General features: G+C 46.1%; 1 protein-coding gene across 1 annotated transcript in view; it reads right to left on the bottom strand.

Moving 5' to 3' along the window:
- Window positions 1–18,004, bottom strand: part of LOC135548941 (angiopoietin-1 receptor-like) — a 56,724-nt gene extending 38,720 nt beyond the window's left edge. Inside the window, 1 exon segment of the mRNA XM_064979036.1 lies at window positions 17,842–18,004. Coding sequence (XP_064835108.1) covers window positions 17,842–18,004 — 163 coding nt within the window.
- Window positions 18,005–18,380: the final 376 nt, after the last annotated feature.

Below are 18,380 nucleotides of genomic sequence, written 5' to 3'. Positions count from 1 at the left end.
TATGGCCAGCTGTATGGCCAGCTGTATGGCCAGCTGTATGGCCAGCTGTATGTCCAGCCAGCTGTATGGCCGGGCTGTGGCGTCCGGCTGCTGTATGGCCAGCTGTATGGCCGTGGCTGTATGTCCGGCTGTATGTGGCCAGCTGTATGGCCAGCTGTATGGCCAGCTGTATGGCAGCAGCTGTATGGCCAGCTGTATGGGCTGTATGCATGGCCAGCTGTAAAGGGCTGTATGGCTGTATGGCCGGCTGTATGGCCGGCTGTATGTCCGGCTGTATGTCCAGCTGTATGGCCAGCTGTATGGCCAGCTGTATGGCCAGCTGTATGGCCAGCTCCTTTGTAGTGATGTCAGTCAGAACAAGACAGGAGTATTACCTTCTCTCAATGGACTAAACAACAACAACAACAACAACAACAAGAGCAGTTAACGATTGATTTGACACTTAAACCAGAGATGACAAAACAATGGACCAGCTGAGAACACCAACAACACCTTTTTACTACTATGCCAAAAGGAGCCTGTTTTCCTGAACGAGGACTCTACTAACACGCAAACCAGAACCCGAGAACTGTCCAGGGAAGTAGGTTGTGGCCCGTGCCCTCTGACCTCAAAAGAACGTTCTGGGTATGCTCCGAGTCGGTTCGTTTCCCTGAAAAAAAACACCACAGACAGCGAGACTCCAATGGCACCCTATTCCCTGTATAGTGCTACGCCTGAACATGGTCATATCCTCTGGTTAAAAGTAGTGCACTGTATCGGGAATAGGGTGCCATTTGAGCTTCAAGCCACCCTCAAGAACCTGGTTTATGGTTTCTTATAGTGTTTTTTTTATATGATGCATATCAATTAGTATTTAATGGGGGCCTCCTAGGTTGGCGCTGTACCGCAGCACCAGCTGTGCCACCAGAGACTCTGGGTTCGCGCCCAGGTATTTAATGGACAATTGTGTCCTTTTATATGAGTTCAAGAAGTTTTGATTTAGTTTCTTCTTTAGACTGATGACACAGAGAGGTGTGTTTCTTCTTTAGACTGATGACACAGAGAGGTGTTTCTGCTTTAGACTGATGACACAGAGAGGTGTTTCTGTTTTAGACTGATGACAAAGAGAGGTGTTTCTGCTTTAGACTGATGACACAGAGAGAGGTGTTTCTGCTTTAGACTGATGACACAGAGAGGTGTTTCTGTTTTAGACTGATGACAAAGAGAGGTGTTTCTGCTTCAGAACGATGACACAGAGAGAGGTGTTTCTGCTTCAGAACGATGACACAGAGAGGAGTGTTTCTGCTTCAGAACGATGACACAGAGAGGAGTGTTTCTCTGATTATACTATGGTCGTGTCCCAAATGGCACCCTATTCCCTACACAGTGAAAAGTAGTGCACTATTTAAGCAATAGGGTCCCATTCAGGATGCAACCTGTGTGTGGGACAACAGTGTTACCTGGGCAACAGTGTTACCTGGGCAACAGTGTTACCTGGGCAACAGTGTTGATTTGTTGACAGACTGTTTCAGACTGTATTCTATTTATCTTGAGAGAGGAGAGAGGAGGAGAAGGGGAAAGAGATCATTAAGAGATTATCCTGAACTTCCTAACATTGTCCAGGAAGATGAACATAGATTGACCTGTGACCCAGGAAGTTGAACATAATAATGCTGATCAGTGATTGGCTGATGATAGGCAGAGGGCAGGTATTACTTAAAGACAGTGTTGGTAGTTTGTAATTATGAACAGAAACACAGAGGTTTTTGGATCCGTTAACTCCCAAAAGGAGAAATGTGTTTTATCATCTGGTTGCTTTGATGTGTACAAGAGAGGGAGAGAGAGATGCTCATCACAGCGAAGAGGGAGAGAGAGATGCTCACCACAGAGGAGAGAGGGAGAGAGAGATGCTCACCACAGAGGAGAGAGGGAGAGAGAGATGCTCACCACAGAGGAGAGAGGGAGAGAGATGCTCACCACAGAGGGAGAGAGGAGAGAGATGCTCATCACAGAGGAGAGAGGGAGAGAGAGATGCTCACCACAGAGGAGAGAGGGAGAGAGAGATGCTCATCACAGAGGAGAGAGGGAGAGAGAGATGCTCATCACAGAGGAGAGAGGGAGAGAGAGATGCTCACCACAGAGGAGAGAGGGAGAGAGAGATGCTCATCACAGCGAAGAGGGAGAGAGAGATGCTCATCACAGAGGAGAGAGGGAGAGAGAGATGCTCATCACAGAGGAGAGAGGGAGAGAGAGATGCTCACCACAGCGAAGAGGGAGAGAGAGATGCTCATCACAGAGGAGAGAGGGAGAGAGAGATGCTCACCACAGAGGAGAGAGAGAGAGAGATGCTCACCACAGCGAAGAGAGGGAGAGAGAGATGCTAATCACAGAGGAGAGAGGGAGAGAGAGATGCTCACCACAGAGGAGAGGGAGAGAGAGATGCTCACCACATCGAAGAGAGGGAGAGAGAGATGCTCACCACAGAGGAGAGAGGGAGAGAGAGATGCTCATCACAGAGAAGAGAGGGAGAGAGAGATGCTAATCACAGAGGAGAGAGAGGGAGAGAGAGATGCTCACCACAGAGGAGAGAGAGATGCTCATCACAGAGAAGAGAGGGAGAGAGAGATGCTCACCACAGAGGAGAGAGAGGGAGAGAGAGATGCTCATCACAGAGAAGAGAGGGAGAGAGAGATGCTCACCACAGCGGAGAGGGAGGGAGAGAGAGATGCTCATCACAGCGGAGAGGGAGGGAGAGATGCTCACCACAGAGGAGAGAGAGATGCTCATCACAGAGAAGAGAGGGAGAGAGAGATGCTCACCACATCGAAGAGAGGGAGAGAGAGATGCTCACCACATCGAAGAGAGGGAGAGAGAGATGCTCACCACAGAGGAGAGAGGGAGAGAGAGATGCTCATCACAGAGAAGAGAGGGAGAGAGAGATGCTAATCACAGAGGAGAGAGAGGGAGAGAGAGATGCTCATCACAGATGAGAGAGAGGGAGAGAGAGATGCTCATCACAGAGGAGAGAGAGAGAGAGATGCTCACCACAGAGGAGAGAGGGAGAGAGAGATGCTCATCACAGATGAGAGAGAGGGAGAGAGAGATGCTCATCACAGAGGAGAGAGAGAGAGAGATGCTCACCACAGAGGAGAGAGAGGGAGAGAGAGATGCTCATCACAGAGGAGAGAGAGGGAGAGAGAGATGCTCATCACAGAGGAGAGAGAGGGAGAGAGATGCTCATCACAGAGGAGAGAGAGAGAGAGAGATGCTCACCACAGAGGAGAGAGAGAGAGAGAGATGCTCACCACAGAGGAGAGAGGGAGAGAGAGATGCTCACCACAGAGGAGAGAGAGGGAGAGAGAGATGCTAATCACAGAGAGAGAGGGAGAGAGAGATGCTCATCACAGCGGAGAGAGAGGGAGAGAGAGATGCTCATCACAGAGGAGAGAGAGGGAGAGAGAGATGCTCACCACAGAGGAGAGAGAGGGAGAGAGAGATGCTCATCACAGCGGAGAGAGAGGGAGAGAGAGATGCTCACCACAGCGAAGACGGAGAGAGAGATGCTCATCACAGAGGAGAGAGGGAGAGAGAGATGCTCACCACAGAGGAGAGAGAGGGAGAGAGAGATGCTCATCACAGCGGAGAGAGGGAGAGAGAGATGCTCACCACAGAGGAGAGAGGGAGAGAGAGATGCTCACCACAGCGAAGAGGGAAAGAGAGATGCTCATCACAGCGAAGAGGGAGAGAGAGATGCTCATCACAGCGAAGAGGGAGAGAGAGATGCTCATCACAGAGGAGAGAGAGGGAGAGAGAGATGCTCAACACAGAGGAGAGAGAGGGAGAGAGAGATGCTCACCACAGAGGAGAGAGGGAGAGAGAGGGAGAGAGAGATGCTCACCACAGAGGAGAGAGAGGGAGAGAGAGATGCTCATCACAGCGAAGAGGGAGAGAGAGATGCTCACCACAGAGGAGAGAGGGAGAGAGAGATGCTAATCACAGCGAAGAGGGAGAGAGAGATGCTCATCACAGCGAAGAGGGAGAGAGAGATGCTCACCACAGAGGAGAGAGAGGGAGAGAGAGATGCTCACCACAGAGGAGAGAGAGGGAGAGAGAGATGCTCACCACAGAGGAGAGAGAGGGAGAGAGAGATGCTCATCACAGAGGAGAGGGAGAGAGAGATGCTCACCACAGAGGAGAGAGAGGGAGAGAGAGATGCTCACCACAGAGGAGAGAGAGGGAGAGAGAGATGCTCACCACAGAGGAGAGAGGGAGAGAGAGGGAGAGAGAGATGCTCACCACAGAGGAGAGAGAGGGAGAGAGAGATGCTCATCACAGCGAAGAGGGAGAGAGAGATGCTCACCACAGAGGAGAGAGGGAGAGAGATGCTCACCACAGAGGAGAGAGGGAGAGAGAGATGCTCATCACAGCGAAGAGGGAGAGAGAGATGCTCACCACAGAGGAGAGAGAGGGAGAGAGAGATGCTCACCACAGAGGAGAGAGAGGGAGAGAGAGATGCTCACCACAGAGGAGAGAGAGGGAGAGAGAGATGCTCACCACAGAGGAGAGAGGGAGAGAGAGATGCTCATCACAGAGGAGAGAGGGAGAGAGAGATGCTCATCACAGAGGAGAGAGAGGGAGAGAGAGATGCTCACCACAGAGGAGAGAGAGGGAGAGAGAGATGCTCACCACAGCGAAGAGGGAGAGAGAGATGCTCATCACAGCGAAGAGGGAGAGAGAGATGCTCATCACAGAGGAGAGAGGGAGAGAGAGATGCTAATCACAGAGGAGAGAGAGGGAGAGAGAGATGCTCACCACAGCGAAGAGGGAGAGAGAGATGCTCACCACAGCGAAGAGGGAGAGAGAGATGCTCATCACAGAGGAGAGAGGGAGAGAGAGATGCTCACCACAGAGGAGAGAGAGAGAGAGATGCTCACCACAGAGGAGAGAGAGAGAGAGATGCTCACCACAGCGAAGAGAGGGAGAGAGAGATGCTAATCACAGAGGAGAGAGGGAGAGAGAGATGCTCATCACAGCGAAGAGAGGGAGAGAGAGATGCTCACCACAGCAAAGAGAGGGAGAGAGAGATGCTCATCACAGAGGAGAGAGGGAGAGAGAGATGCTCACCACATCGAAGAGAGGGAGAGAGAGATGCTCACCACAGCGAAGAGAGGGAGAGAGAGATGCTAATCACAGAGGAGAGAGGGAGAGAGAGATGCTAATCACAGAGGAGAGAGGGAGAGAGAGATGCTAATCACAGAGGAGAGAGGGAGAGAGAGATGCTCACCACAGAGGAGAGAGGGAGAGAGAGAAGCTCACCACAGCGAAGAGAGGGAGAGAGAGATGTTCACCACAGCAAAGAGGGAGAGAGATGCCATCACAGAGGAGAGAGGGAGAGAGATGCTCACCACAGCGAGAGAGGGAGAGAGATGCTCATCACAGAGGAGAGAGGGAGAGAGAGATGCTCATCACAGAGGAGAGAGAGGGAGAGAGAGATGCTCACCACAGAGGAGAGAGAGGGAGAGATGCTCACCACATCGAAGAGAGGGAGAGAGAGATGCTCACCACATCGAAGAGAGGGAGAGAGAGATGCTCACCACAGAGGAGAGAGGGAGAGAGAGATGCTCACCACAGAGGAGAGAGAGAGAGAGATGCTCACCACAGAGGAGAGAGAGAGAGAGATGCTCACCACAGCGAAGAGAGGGGAGAGATGCTAATCACAGAGGAGAGAGGGAGAGAGAGATGCTCATCACAGCGAAGAGAGGGGGAGAGAGATGCTCACCACAGCAAAAGGGGAGAGAGAGATGCTCATCACAGAGGAGAGGGAGAGAGAGATGCTCACCACATCGAAGAGAGGGAGAGAGAGATGCTCACCACAGCGAAAGAGGGAGAGATGCTAATCACAGAGGAGAGAGGGAGAGAGAGATGCTAATCACAGAGGAGAGAGGGAGAGAGAGATGCTAATCACAGAGGAGAGAGGGAGAGAGAGATGCTCACCACAGAGGAGAGAGGGAGAGAGAGAAGCTCACCACAGCGAAGAGAGGGAGAGAGAGATGTTCACCACAGCAAAGAGGGAGAGAGAGATGCCATCACAGAGGAGAGAGGGAGAGAGAGATGCTCACCACAGCGAAGAGAGGGAGAGAGAGATGCTCATCACAGAGGAGAGAGGGAGAGAGAGATGCTCATCACAGAGGAGAGAGAGGGAGAGAGAGATGCTCACCACAGAGGAGAGAGAGGGAGAGATGCTCACCACATCGAAGAGAGGGAGAGAGAGATGCTCACCACATCGAAGAGAGGGAGAGAGAGATGCTCACCACAGAGGAGAGAGGGAGAGAGAGATGCTCACCACAGAGGAGAGAGGGAGAGAGATGCTCATCACAGAGGAGAGAGGGAGAGAGAGATGCTCACCACAGAGGAGAGAGAGGGAGAGATGCTCACCACATCGAAGAGAGGGAGAGAGAGATGCTCACCACAGAGGAGAGAGGGAGAGAGAGATGCTCACCACAGCGAAGAGGGAGAGAGAGATGCTCACCACAGCGAAGAGGGAGAGAGAGATGCTCACCACATCGAAGAGGGAGAGAGAGATGCTCACCACAGCGAAGAGAGGGAGAGAGAGATGCTCACCACAGCGAAGAGGGAGAGAGAGATGCTCACCACAGAGGAGAGAGGGAGAGAGAGATGCTCACCACATCGAAGAGAGGGAGAGAGAGATGCTCACCACAGCGAAGAGGGAGAGAGAGATGCTCACCACATCGAAGAGAGGGAGAGAGAGATGCTCATCACAGAGGAGAGAGGGAGAGAGAGATGCTCACCACAGCGAAGAGGGAGAGAGAGATGCTCACCACAGCAAAGAGAGGGAGAGAGAGATGCTCACCACAGAGGAGAGAGGGAGAGAGAGATGCTCATCACAGAGGAGAGAGGGAGAGAGAGATGCTAATCACAGAGGAGAGAGGGAGAGAGAGATGCTCACCACAGAGGAGAGAGGGAGAGAGAGATGCTCACCACAGAGGAGAGAGGGAGAGAGAGATGCTCACCACAGCGAAGAGGGAGAGAGAGATGCTCACCACAGAGGAGAGAGGGAGAGAGATGCTCACCACAGAGGAGAGAGGGAGAGAGAGATGCTCACCACAGCGAAGAGGGAGAGAGAGATGCTAATCACAGAGGAGAGAGAGAGAGAGATGCTCACCACAGAGGAGAGAGGGAGAGAGAGATGCTCATCACAGAGGAGAGAGAGAGAGAGATGCTCACCACAGAGGAGAGAGGGAGAGAGAGATGCTCACCACAGAGGAGAGAGGGAGAGAGAGATGCTCATCACAGAGGAGAGAGGGAGAGAGAGATGCTCACCACAGCAAAGAGGGAGAGAGAGATGCTCACCACAGAGGAGAGAGGGAGAGAGAGATGCTCACCACAGAGGAGAGAGAGGGAGAGAGATGCTCTGTGTCTGTGTGTGTGTGTGTGTGTGTGTGTGTGTGTGTGTGTGTGTGTGTGTGTGTGTGTGTGTGTGTGTGTGTTTGTGTGTGTGTGTGTGTGTGTGTGTGTGTTCTTCAGGATACTAAATTTGCAACTAGTAAATATGCAAAGTTAATGTTGTGGTAACAACAGGGTAATGTAACAAAAGGGAGATGGTTTTTTTTCACCTTTTTCACCTTTATTTTCACCTTTATTTAACCAGGTAGGCTAGTTGAGAACAAGTTCATCATATATATATTCTCATTTACAACTGCGACCTGGCCAAGATAAAGCATAGCAGTGTGAACAGACAACACAGAGTTACACATGGAGTAAACAATTAACAAGTCAATAACACAGTAGAATAAAAAGGGGAGTCTATATACAATGTGTGCAAAAGGCATGAGGAGGTAGGCGAATAATTACAATATTGCAGATTAACACTGGATTGATAAATGATCATGTACAGGTAGAGATATTGGTGTGCAAAAGAGCAGAAAAGTAAATAAATAAAAACTGTGGGGATGAGGTAGGTGAAAATGCGTGGGCTATTTACCAATAGATTAAGTACAGCTGCAGCGATCGGTTAGCTGCTCAGATAGCTGATGTTTGAAGTTGGTGAGGGAGATAAAAGTCTCCAACTTCAGCGATTTTTGCAATTCGTTCCAGTCACAGGCAGCAGAGTACTGGAACGAAAGGCGGCCGAATGAGGTGTTGGCTTTAGGGATGATCAGTGAGATACACCTGCTGGAGCGAGCTACGGATGGGTGTTGCCATCGTGACCAGTGAACTGAGATAAGGCGGAGCTTTACCTAGCATGGCCTTGTAGACGACCTGGAGCCAGTGGGTCTTGCGACAAATATGTAGCGTAGGCCAACGACTAGAGCATACAAGTCGCAGTGGTGGGTAGTATAAGGTGCTTTAGTGACAAAACGGATGGCACTGTGATAAACTGCATCCAGTTTGCTGAGAAGAGTGTTGGAAGCAATTTTGTAGATGACATCGCCGAAGTCAAGGATCGGTAGGATAGTCAGTTTTACTAGGTAAGCTTGGCAGCGTGAGTGAAGGAGGCTTTGTTACGGAATAGAAAGCCGACTCTTGATTTGATTTTCGATTGGAGATGTTTGATATGGGTCTGGAAGGAGAGTTTGCAGTCTAGCCAGACACCTAGGTACTTATAGGTGTCCACATATTCAAGGTCGGAACCATCCAGTGTGGTGATGCTAGTCGGGCATGCGGGTGCAGGCAGCGATCGGTTGAAAAGCATGCATTTGGTTTTACTAGCATTTAAGAGCAGTTGGAGGCCACGGAAGGAGTGTTGTATGGCATTGGGGTCATGTTTGTGTAACGAGAGGGTAATGTAACAAAAGGGTAATGTCAGGGAACATGAGGGTAATGTAAGGCTAATACTAGGGTAATGTAACAAGAGGGTAATGTAGCAAGAGGGTAATGTAAGGGTAAAAGTAGGGTAATGTAGCCAGAGGGTAATGTAGGGGTAATACCAGGGTAATGTATCAAGAAGGTAATGTAAGGGTAATACCGGGGTGATGTATCAAGAGGGTAATGTAATGGTAATATTAGGGTAATGTAACGAGAAGGTAATGTATCAAGAGGGTAATGTATCAAGAGGGTAATGTATCAAGAGGGCAACATTAGGGTAATGTATCAAGAGGGTAATGTAAGGGTAACACTAGGTTAATGTATCAAGAGGGCAATGTGAGGGTAACACTAGGTTAATGTAACAAGAGGGCAATGTGAGGGTTACACTAGGTTAATGTAACAAGAGGGCAATGTGAGGGTAACACTAGGTTAATGTAACAAGAGGGCAATGTGAGGGTAACACTAGGTTAATGTAACAAGAGGGCAATGTGAGGGTAACACTAGGTTAATGTAACAAGAGGGCAATGTGAGGGTAACACTAGGGTAATGTAACAAGAGGGCAATGTGAGGGTAACACTAGGTTAATGTAACAAGAGGGCAATGTGAGGGTTACACTAGGTTAATGTAACAAGAGGGCAATGTGAGGGTTACACTAGGTTAATGTAACAAGAGGGCAATGTGAGGGTTACACTAGGTTAATGTAACAAGAGGGCAATGTGAGGGTAACACTAGGTTAATGTAACAAGAGGGCAATGTGAGGGTAACACTAGGTTAATGTAACAAGAGGGCAATGTGAGGGTAACACTAGGGTAATGTAACAAGAGGGCAATGTGAGGGTTACACTAGGTTAATGTAACAAGAGGGCAATGTGAGGGTTACACTAGGTTAATGTAACAAGAGGGCAATGTATCAAGAGGGCAATGTTATGGTAACAATATGGTTAGGGTAACAAGACGGTACTGTTGTGTAATAAAAGGATAATGTAACAAAGGGAAGTGTTATGGCAACAAGAGGGTAGTGTAAGAATAGGGTAATGTCAGGATAACAATGTGGTAATGTAACAAGATGGTAATGTAACAAAAAGGTACTGTCATGGTAACAATAGGGCAATGTTAAGGTAACAGGAGGGTAATGGCAGGGTTAGACGACGGTAATGTAACAAAAGGGTAATGTTTCGGTAACAAGATGGTAATTTAAGAATACGGTATAGTAGCAAAGGGGTAATGTAGCAAAGGGGTAATGTTAGGGTAACAAGAAGTTAATGTAACAACAGGGTAATGTTTGCGTAACAAGATGATACTGTAGCAAAGGGTAATGTTAGGATAACAAGAGGTTACTATTAGTGTAACATGAGGGTAATGTCACAAGAGGGTTAGGGTAACATGTTAGGGTAACAAGAGGTTACTATTAGTGTAACACGTGGGTAATGTAACAAGAGGGTTAGGGTAATGTTAGGGTAACAACAGGGTGTGTTCTCCCAGCTTTACACAACTGTCTGCTATTTGATTAGCCTTTGTCAAAACATATAATGCAGATGGAAACTGTCTGCTATTTGATTAGCCTTTGTCAAAACATATAATGCAGATGGAAACTGTCTGCTATTTGATTAGCCTTTGTCAAAACATATAATGCAGATGGAAACTGTCTGCTATTTGATTAGCCTTTGTCAAAACATATAATGCAGATGGAAACTGTCTGCTATTTGATTAGCCTTTGTCAAAACATATAATGCAGATGGAAACTGTCTGCTTTTTGATTAGCCTTTGTCAAAACATATAATGCAGATGGAAACTGTCTGCTATTTGATTAGCCTTTGTCAAAACATATAATGCAGATGGAAACTGTGTACTATTGCCATGTATTTACAATGTACAGATGTCTCTTATAGCCTATGATACCAAAACAGCACAAATCCTATATTTTAAAGTAACACATTCATCAAGTTGAATTTGGTCTCAGAACTTGAAAAGAAAGTAGACGTATCTTGAATAACTAAATGAGTAATCGTACTGTATATTTGGTGGGATAATGCAGTTTGCCTTGTGTGAATATTAAAACCATTTCAGGGTCAGAAAACAACTGAGGAAGTAGCAGCACAATAGATGTAAACACACTATACAGTAATAATGTAAACACGCTATACGGTAATAATGTAAACACACTATACAGTAATAATGTAAACACGCTATACGGTAATAATGTAAACACACTATACGGTAATAATATAAACACACTATACAGTAATAATGTAAACACGCTATACGGTAATAATGTAAACACACTATACGGTAATAATATAAACACATTATACAGTAATAATGTAAACACGCTATACAGTAATAATGTAAACACACTATACAGTAATAATATAAACACATTATACAGTAATAATGTAAACACACTATACGGTAATAATGTAAACACACTATACGGTAATAATGTAAACACACTATACGGTAATAATGTAAACACACTATACAGTAATAATGTAAACACACTATACAGTAATAATGTAAACACACTGTACGGTAATGATGTAAACACACTACAGCCGGTTTGCTGTATTTGTTGTACGATGCAGAATTACATCTGCCTTCAATACTAAAGCCCACGTGCATGACGCCGTAGGGTATCTTTCATTACAACTAACTCTGGTCCAGGGCATTACTGCAGCCTCAGCATTAACAAGCTGCACTAAACGCCCTGGACCAGAGCTAGATGACAGCCATTGTGAACATACAGCATTAGATCTGCCAAGGGATTTGAACATAGAGTATCACTCCAGACATGTCTCCCATGGAGTAGAAATGTGAGTTTCTGAATATAGGCCTACGATATTATTGTATGCTTTTGGAATTTTAACTAATATATACGCACTCAAAAAAAGAAATATGATTTTATGTGAGTTGACACGCTTTTGTTGTTTATTTCTGAATTCATGGTGTTTTTTTATGATGACTTTATTTATCATTGTAACAAGAAAGGCTTTGCCATCCAGAGTGGAGAACCCTGTGGGCTCCATCCAGAGTGGAGAGCTCTGTGGGCTCCATCCAGAGTGGAGAGCTCTGTGGGCTCCATCCAGAGTGGAGAGCTCTGTGGATAGAAGGCTGCCTGTGGGCTCCATTCAGAGTGGAGAGCTCTGTGGGCTCCTTTCAGAGTGGAGTGCCCTGTGGGCTCCATCCAGAGTGGAGAGCTCTGTGGGCTCCTTTCAGAGTGGAGTGCCCTGTGGGCTCCATCCAGAGTGGAGAGCCATGTGGGCTCCATCCAGAGTGGAGAGCCCTGTGGGCTCCATCCAGAGTGGGAGAGCCCTGTGGATAGAAGGCTGCCTGTGGGCTCCATTCAGAGTGGAGAGCTCTGTGGATAGTGAGAGAATCACTGGTGTAATAAAGAAATCATCTTCATATGTAAAGCTCTGTTAATATGTTAACCAGTTCTATGTTTATATTCTGCTTCTATTGGTTTATATAGTAGGCTACTTGTAAGGCTCACAGTTATACAGCTACATCGTTATTTTCTCATTAAAAAGAAAATCTGTCATTTTGTGACTATTGATTTATTATACCTATTCAAATATTGTCATTGTTTTTCACACACACACACACACACACACACACACACACACACACACACACACACACACACACACACACACACACACACACACACACACACACACACAGCTGATATCTCAAAGTGCTGTACAGAAACCCTGCCTAAAACCCCAAACAGCAAGCAATGCAGGTGTTGAAGCACGTTGGCTAGGAAACACTCCCTAGAAAGGCCAAAACCTAGGAAGAAACCTAGAGAGGAACCAGACTATGAGGGGTGGGCCAGTCCTCTTCGGGCTGTGCCGGATGGAGATTATAACAGAACACGGCCAAGATGTTCAAATGTTCATAAATGACCAGCATGGTCAAATAATAGGTCTGGGACAGGTAGCACGTCCGGTGAACAGGTCAGCGTTCCATAGCCGCAGGCAGAACAGTTGAAACTGGAGCAGCAGCACGGCCAGGTGGACTGGGGACAGCAAGGAGTCATCATGTCAGGTAGTCCTGAGGCATGGTCCTAGGGCTCAGGTCCTCCGAGAGAGAGAAAGAGAGAAAGAGAGAAAGAGAGAGAGAGAGAGCATACTTAAATTCACACAGGACACCAGATAAGACAGGTGAAGTACTCCAGATATAACAAACTGACCCTAGCCCCCGACACATAAACTACTGCAGCATAAATACTGGAGGCTGAGACAGGAGGGGTCAGGAGACGCTGTGGCCCCATCCGATGACACCCCCGGACAGGGCCAAACAGGAAGGATATAAACCCACTCACTTTGCCAAAGCACAGCCCATCACACCACTAGAGGGATAACTACAACCACCAACTTACCATCCTGAGACAAGGCAGTATAGCCTACAAAGATCTCCTCCACAGCAAGGGGGCGCCAACCCAGACAGGACACAATGACACAATATTTTATATCAGGGGGGGGCTAACTAATGTTCCTACAAAATAGGTGTATAAATATATGATTGAACCCAAAAAGATTGTATAGGCAATTCACTAATGTGGATATGTTTGACTAGTGAAGTAGCAGTGTTCATTTCACAAACAGTGACAAAAATATTCGTCAAACATCTACTTTTCAGTAGAAATTGATGAGACTACAACTGACTAAATAGACCCAGACAAATCTATAACAAAACCAAAAATGATTTTTAATTTCAGTTGACTAAAAAAAATTTCCTGTGACTAAAATCAAATTACTAAATGGACTGGACAAGAGTTTTTTTTTGAGAGTGAGATTTTAGAGCTTTTCAGTGATAAGCACAATGAATATTAGCAGCACAGATGCGTTCAGCAATGGGAGGGATGCATCACACCTGGGAAAAAACTGCCTCGAAAATGTAACGATTTGACACACTTGACAGCAATGGATTCTGACTATACATGTAGATATTGGATGGTACAGAGGGTTCTTGTATTACACCACATCCTCATAGGTGACCTCACAAGGAATTACCCTCCTGCTCTGGTGGGAGGAAGAAGATCCACTCAGAACCTGGAATAACTTGGTCTTGGTCGGAGACTCACAAAGCAGCACTTCCTTAAACTCCCAGTGTGGGAAGATCTAGGAGACCTTTGAATCCATATGAAAGGAAAGACACCTCACCCTAGTTGCTGCGTGGGAGAAAGCGATGAATGGCAGACAGGTTGCTACCTTATATACACATTGAGCAGGCGACTCTCTTGCTTCGCCTTAGCTAACCAGTCACCATCAGCCTTCCAGTGGCTACCCTTTGCCTGGTTAAGAAACACAAGCTGTCTTACGAAATTTAAAAAAAAAACAAATAGCAGCATTTTAATAGTTAAAACAACAGTCTAACTGTTTTTCTCTCCTTTGAGTATAGAAAAGTGGGCGGTCTTAGAATTTGTAATCTCGTTTAACCCCTCCCACTTCATTTCATATACAGGCCTGTAGCATCAGAGAAAACGGCTTGATTCTCAGGCTAACTTCAGGCTAGCTTCAGGCTAGCTTCAGGCTAGCTTCAGGCTAGCTTCAGGCTAGCTTCAGGCTAACTTCAGGCTAGCTTCAGGCTAACTTCAGGCTAGCTTCAGGCTAACTTCAGGCTAACTTCAGGCTAGCTTCAGGCTAGCTTCAGGCTAGCTTCAGGCTAACTTCAGGCTAGCTTCAGGCTAACTTCCAATATGATCCATAATACCAGCACTACTTTTTGGTTTCTTTCTTCTAGGCCTACAACAGCATTGGCAGGCAACATTTTACATTCATAAAGGATATCGAGGGCCGTTCCAAAACTAGGCTAGTTGCAGGACGGACCGTTAAAGATTTGTTTAAGTTACACCTTGTTCAGTCATGTTACCTCATTAGCTAGCGAACAACTTGGGGCACGTTCAGCAAGACGCAATGTGTTGGAACGTTCAGATAGAAATATGCTATGTAGAACAAACCTACTTCTCTGACATGTTGAATAGGGAAGGCTCTATTCATGGCCTTTCTATCTGCTACGTTGGAGACTGAACCGGACTCTGCTAACATTACCAGTAGCTAAAACATTGTTTAGCTTTGAGATTCCCTTCTGTTATGAAAAGTGCAATAGAAGTTTAATAAATCATTATTATTAACCATCATATTGGGAGAGTTCAGTGACCATCCAGAGGACGACGACACGACAGCACCATCCTCGGGGATCGGTACTCAATGTACAGCCAATTAGTACACACCTGGGCCCACTAATTGCTTTGTGTCTTTCTCTATATAAACTACCGTTCAAAAGTTTGAGGTCACTTAGAAACGTCCTTGTTTTTGAAAGAATATCACTTCTTTTTTTGTCCATTAAAATAACATAAAATGGATCAGAAACACGGACGTTGTTAAAAGGTGGTCTGAAAGCAGAGGGGAGTTAGAGGGGTGAGGTGCTGACTACTAAAACCTCTGTTAGCTACTTGGGATGTATCCTTGATGGAAGCTTGGCAATAAGGTGCAATAAGGTGCTAGGAAGCTTGGCCAAAAAGGTGCTAGGGAAGCTTGGCCAATAAGGTGCTAGGGAAGCTTGGCCAATAAGGTGCTAGGGAAGCAGCCAATAAGGTGCTAGGGAAGCTTGGCCAATAAGGTGCTAGGGAAGCTTGGCCAATAAGGTGCTAGGGAAGCTTGGCCAATAAGGTAGGGAAGCTTGGCCAATAAGGTGCCAAGGAAGCTTGGCCAATAAGGTGCTAGGAAGCTTGGCCAATAAGGTGCTAGGGAAGCTTGGCCAATAAGGTGCTAGGGAAGCTTGGCCAATAAGGTGCTAGGGAAGCTTGGCCAATAAGGTGCTAGGGAAGCTTGGCCAATAAGGTGCTAGGGAAGCTTGGCCAATAAGGTGCTAGGAAGCTTGGCCAATAAGGTGCTAGGAAGCTTGGCCAATAAGGTGCTAGGGAAGCTTGGCCAATAAGGTGCTAGGAAGCTTGGCCAATAAGGTGCTAAGGAAGCTTGGCCAATAAGGTGCTAGGGAAGGTTAATGTCAGGACTACGTTTTTGGCTCGAAAGTCCAAGCTGCTTGATAAGGACTTTCTTGCATACAGGAGCCTCAGAATGGAATGAGTTGAGTTGCCTCTGCCTATAGTTGCCTCTGCTTTAAAAATAAAGTAAAACTATGTTTGATGTCCTCTGTGCCCTTATGAATAACCCCTATGATGTAACTGGAATGATGAGATGTTCTTCTTTGCTCTTTTTGATGAGATAGATGCTCTTCTTCTGTTTTTAATGAGATAAATGTTCTTCTTCTCTGTTTTTGATGAGATAGATGTTCATCTTCTCTGTTTTTGATGAGATCGATGTTCTTCTTCTCTGTTTTTGATGAGATCGATGTTCTTCTTCTCTGTTTTTGATGAGATAGATGTACTTCTCTGTTTTTGATGAGATAGATTTTCTTCTTCTCTGTTTTTGATTAGATAGATGTTCTTCTTCTCTGTTTTTGTTTTATTATTTCACTTCCATACTGTGTTTCATCTTGTCCAGCCATCTTGTCTCAAGAGGTCCATAATGGACATAAGTCCCAGACTGTATAGTGTGTTATCCTCCATGATTTAACAATGGACATAAGTCCCAGACTGTATAGTGTGTTATCCTCCATGATTTAACAATGGACACAAGTCCCAGACTGTATAGTGTGTTATCCTCTATGATTTTATTAATGTGCTGTATGGCTTTTACAAGTTTTAAGTGTGCTTGTTTTTTTAAATGGTTGAATTAATAAACTATGCAGGCAGGCAGGCAGGCAGGCAGGCAGGCAGGCAGGCAGGCAGGTATGTATGTGTGTGTGTGTACATGGAAGTCAGTGATATACACTACCGTTCAAAAGTTTGGGGTCACTTAGAAATGTCCTTGTTTTTGAAAGAAAAACGAAATAATCCATTAAAATAACATAAAATTGAAATACAGTGTAGACATTGTTAATGTGGTAAATGACTATTGTAGCTGGAAACGGCTGATTTTTATATGGAATATCTACATAGATGTACAGAGGTCCATTACCAGCAACCATCACTCCTGTGTTCCAACGGCACGTTGTGTTAGCTAATCCAAGGTCATCATTTTAAAAGGCGCTAAATGATCATTAGAAAACCTTTTGCAATTATGTTAGTGTTGGTTCCACTTTTCTGGTCTCCGTTATTTACTTACCAAATAAGGAATACTCAAAATGTGCACATATAAATCATAACATGTTTAATATCAAACATACAACTCTGATGTCTCCCCTGAGTTCTGCAAAATAGGAAAAGTCCAAGTTGCTTTTATATGTTTGCAGTCGACCCCTCGTGATGTAACTGACTACATCAACACCTTCTACTCATGAGACCAAGGCCATGCAGATACAGTTTTACAGACTTGCAGGAATAAAACAATAGTTCCAGTGTTTTCTAAGTGCTCAGCAGTAATTTTCCACTTTTCCACAGTCAGTATGGGAATGATGATTAAGCTTCCATTTCCTAACAATCCTATCCACAGGAGCTTGCTGGGATAATTACACCTTACAGAGCAGGTGGTTCTTACCGTGAAGACTGACTCACCTCTCCTGAGGTGAATTCTAGGTCATAGAGAGATCTGCCTGCTTCCTTCTACCACATTAGGTACATTTGCTCCCTTCTTGTGACCACCATAACATACATGTGTCCCATGATCCCCGGCTAACCTCTCAGTTATTTTCCCAAAGAACAGTCCTGTGGTCTCCATTCGCCTAGTCGGTTGTTTCTCATTACCTACTCTGCATAAAGGATAAAAACCCACTTTCAAACTCTGTCCTTCCCATGGGCTCAACCTGACTCCCGAACAGCTCAGTTGTTGATGTAGGATTTCCAATTTTTCTCACCATTTGTAGTTTACCTCAGATCCCTCTGGGGGACCCATGGATTATGGGGAAAACAAACCACCACACTCGTCTCTGTTTCCTAGTTATAGAACCTAAGTGTGAAATGATGTCTCCTTCTTCTGCTCGTTAGCTAGAGCCTTTTGGTCTGGTTCTTCTGCTTCTGTCCTTTGGCTCATACCTTCTTCCTCCTTCAGATGTCCTCGGGGCCCTGCTCTCCCTCCCTCCAGTCGCTCATCCACAGCTTGCTGTGGGAGAGATGATGCCAGCCGGACCTCTCCGCCATTGCAATCGGTGTTGCCATGGTCACCTGGAAGGGTCCCATTCATCTTGGCTGGTTCCATTTTCTTTTATGGACTTGTCTTTTTCACTCAGTCTCCTACGCAGATGGCCATCTGGATCCTCACCTGGGATTGGTTCTGCTGCTTTCCTAGCGTGAGAGTGGAGAAAATTTACAACAGAGGTTAGTTCCTTCATGTGCTCAAGATGGACACACTGTGTCTCAGTTTTGTCTATCTGTCGGTCAGTCATAGGTCGAACACCTAGTGGGCACTTGGGTCGTCTGGTTAACATCTCATAAGGTGTACACCCAATACCTTTGTTAAGGCTGCTGCACATTTCATGAGGACAAGGGGCAGCATTCCACCCAGCTCATTTTTGTGAAATGGCAGGTTTTTGCAAGCCCCCCTTTGATCATTTAATTAGCCCTCTCTGTTATCC

The sequence above is a fragment of the Oncorhynchus masou genome, chromosome 11, assembly GCF_036934945.1.
Source record: "Oncorhynchus masou masou isolate Uvic2021 chromosome 11, UVic_Omas_1.1, whole genome shotgun sequence".
Taxonomy (NCBI): Eukaryota; Metazoa; Chordata; class Actinopteri; order Salmoniformes; family Salmonidae; genus Oncorhynchus; species Oncorhynchus masou.
Note: the sequence above shows the minus strand (reverse complement) of the source record. Positions and strands in the feature narration are given on the sequence as shown.